This window comes from Propithecus coquereli, unplaced genomic scaffold, assembly GCF_000956105.1.
Source record: "Propithecus coquereli isolate 6110/MARCELLA unplaced genomic scaffold, Pcoq_1.0 Scaffold38, whole genome shotgun sequence".
NCBI classification, from domain to species: domain Eukaryota; kingdom Metazoa; phylum Chordata; class Mammalia; order Primates; family Indriidae; genus Propithecus; species Propithecus coquereli.
This window is the reverse complement of record NW_012149507.1, coordinates 184,993-186,885: the sequence shown is the minus strand read 5'-3', so window position 1 is coordinate 186,885 and position 1,893 is coordinate 184,993. Positions and strand designations below refer to the sequence as shown.

Below are 1,893 nucleotides of genomic sequence, written 5' to 3'. Positions count from 1 at the left end.
CAGGTGTTGAGCTCGGTGAGATTAATTTATTAAATGCTTTTTATTATATCAAAATATGCAAAAAGATGTTAGTTGTTCTCCATTTCCAGATGCATTTTGTTTCTAGAATGATAGAACTTGGTTAGGAATAGGAAAGTACTCATCTATAAAAATTGACTGCACACACGGACACACAAATCTCATTCTTGGAGGTATTTTCAAAATAAAACTGTACAGTGATTTCCCCAGGATTTAATTGTGGCTGTTTCAGACAGAAGGCTGTTGGGGAAAATGTCTGAAGCTTTTAGAGTTTGTGATCCACGATCAAAGCTAACAGCACACACACAAAGCATCCAGGACCCAGCAAAAAGAATACTTCTTTTTAAAGGGTTAAAAATGATACCTGTGCTTCTATCAGTAAACAATCCAATTCATATCCTTTGCAATAAGATGACCAGTATCACAAACTCTATCCATCCTTGATGTGCATGTAAGTTCTTTTGGCAGCCCTCAGATGTTAACAGAATGACACGCCACGCGTTAAACTGTGGGGACATCTCACCTTCCGAAGCAGCCATGACATTTGCCCTCCCTTTCAAGGTAGTTCCACAGGCCGATCGATTTTCCATTTAAGAAGGCCTCTCCCATGCAGCCTTTAAAATGAGTAACCTTCACAGCAGGAGATTTCTAATGTAAGGAAACAAACAGACATAACCCACATACAGTTGGTGAAGCGAAAAAAAATTCTCTAATTGCACAAAACTTCCTAGGAGCTCAAATCTAACAGATCCAAATTGTGAGAGAACAACATTCAGAAAAATGGCCAGTTTGTAATCACTGGATTTCCTTCCAGTTATGAAGTGGAATTCTAGAATGAGTGAGAACTAGATAGGATCTTAAAGATTATCACTGTGACTAGGGTTGCCTGAGAAAAGCCTCCTTTGCACGTGAGGAAACAGAGACCCAGGGAATGCAGTCGACTGTCAGGGCCCAGAACATTACACCAGGTCCAAGAACTAAACTGTATTTAATACAGGTGAGAGGATAGCAGATATAAAATAAATACGATGGGCTCTTTTGCTAAACGCTAATTAGTATTAGTCAACCACTAGAGTTAGAGTAAAGGAACTTCACAGAAATTAATATGGAATATTGAATTTCCTGTTTTATCACTGGAAAAGAAACACAAACAGCAAAATAAGCCATTGGCTTCTCCATGTACGCTACTGATCAAGCATTTACCCTGCAACTAGCCCTGCTATGCAGGTGAGCTGCCATGAAGCAAAACAATAGAAGCAGAAAAATCTCCATCTGCCTGGGATCTATTCAACGATTCAAACATATAGATTTTATAGATAGGTAAAGTCAGCCAATCAGTCTTGTTCAGCGGAACTTTCAAACTGTTACCTTGATTTGACCTCCAAGTCCTCCAACGAACATGAGTGTTGAATTGTTTATATCCAGAACGTTGGCTGTTCCAGGGGATTTACTTGTTTTCGTCAGTGGCTTTTGATTTGAGCTCATTTCCTTTACGCTCAATGAACCGATATTTCCAAATCTGAGGGTCACAAAGAATTGTAAAAGGAACTTCCATAATTTCATGTCAGTGCACATATTTCCCCTGTGTTTCATCCATGGCCGCCATCTGCTCTCCTGCAGTGGAGGGGAGAACAGCACTCCCTACTGGTCTCCCTGCTTCCAGGCTTATCCACCCCACCCCCAATGGCTCCCCAAAATCTTGCAGAGTGGTTCTTCTGAAACAGACATTTCATCATGTTACCTCCCTGCTTAAAACAGCTCATACGAGTTGAACGGTATTTGAGGATAGTTTACTCCCTTCAGTAGCACCACACTTTGTAAATAATGAAGAAAAAACATCCCAACAACACACCATACTATTACAGAAAAGTGAAA

General features: G+C 40.1%; 1 protein-coding gene across 1 annotated transcript in view; it reads right to left on the bottom strand.

Annotated features, from left to right (window-relative positions):
* Positions 1-1,893, bottom strand: part of LAMA1 (laminin, alpha 1) — a 155,058-nt gene that overhangs the window by 22,043 nt on the left and 131,122 nt on the right. Inside the window, exons 45-46 of the mRNA XM_012652073.1 lie at positions 1,387-1,537; positions 542-666 (exon numbers count right to left, since the gene is read on the bottom strand). Coding sequence (XP_012507527.1) covers positions 542-666; positions 1,387-1,537 — 276 coding nt within the window. The remainder of the gene's footprint in view (positions 1-541; positions 667-1,386; positions 1,538-1,893) is intronic.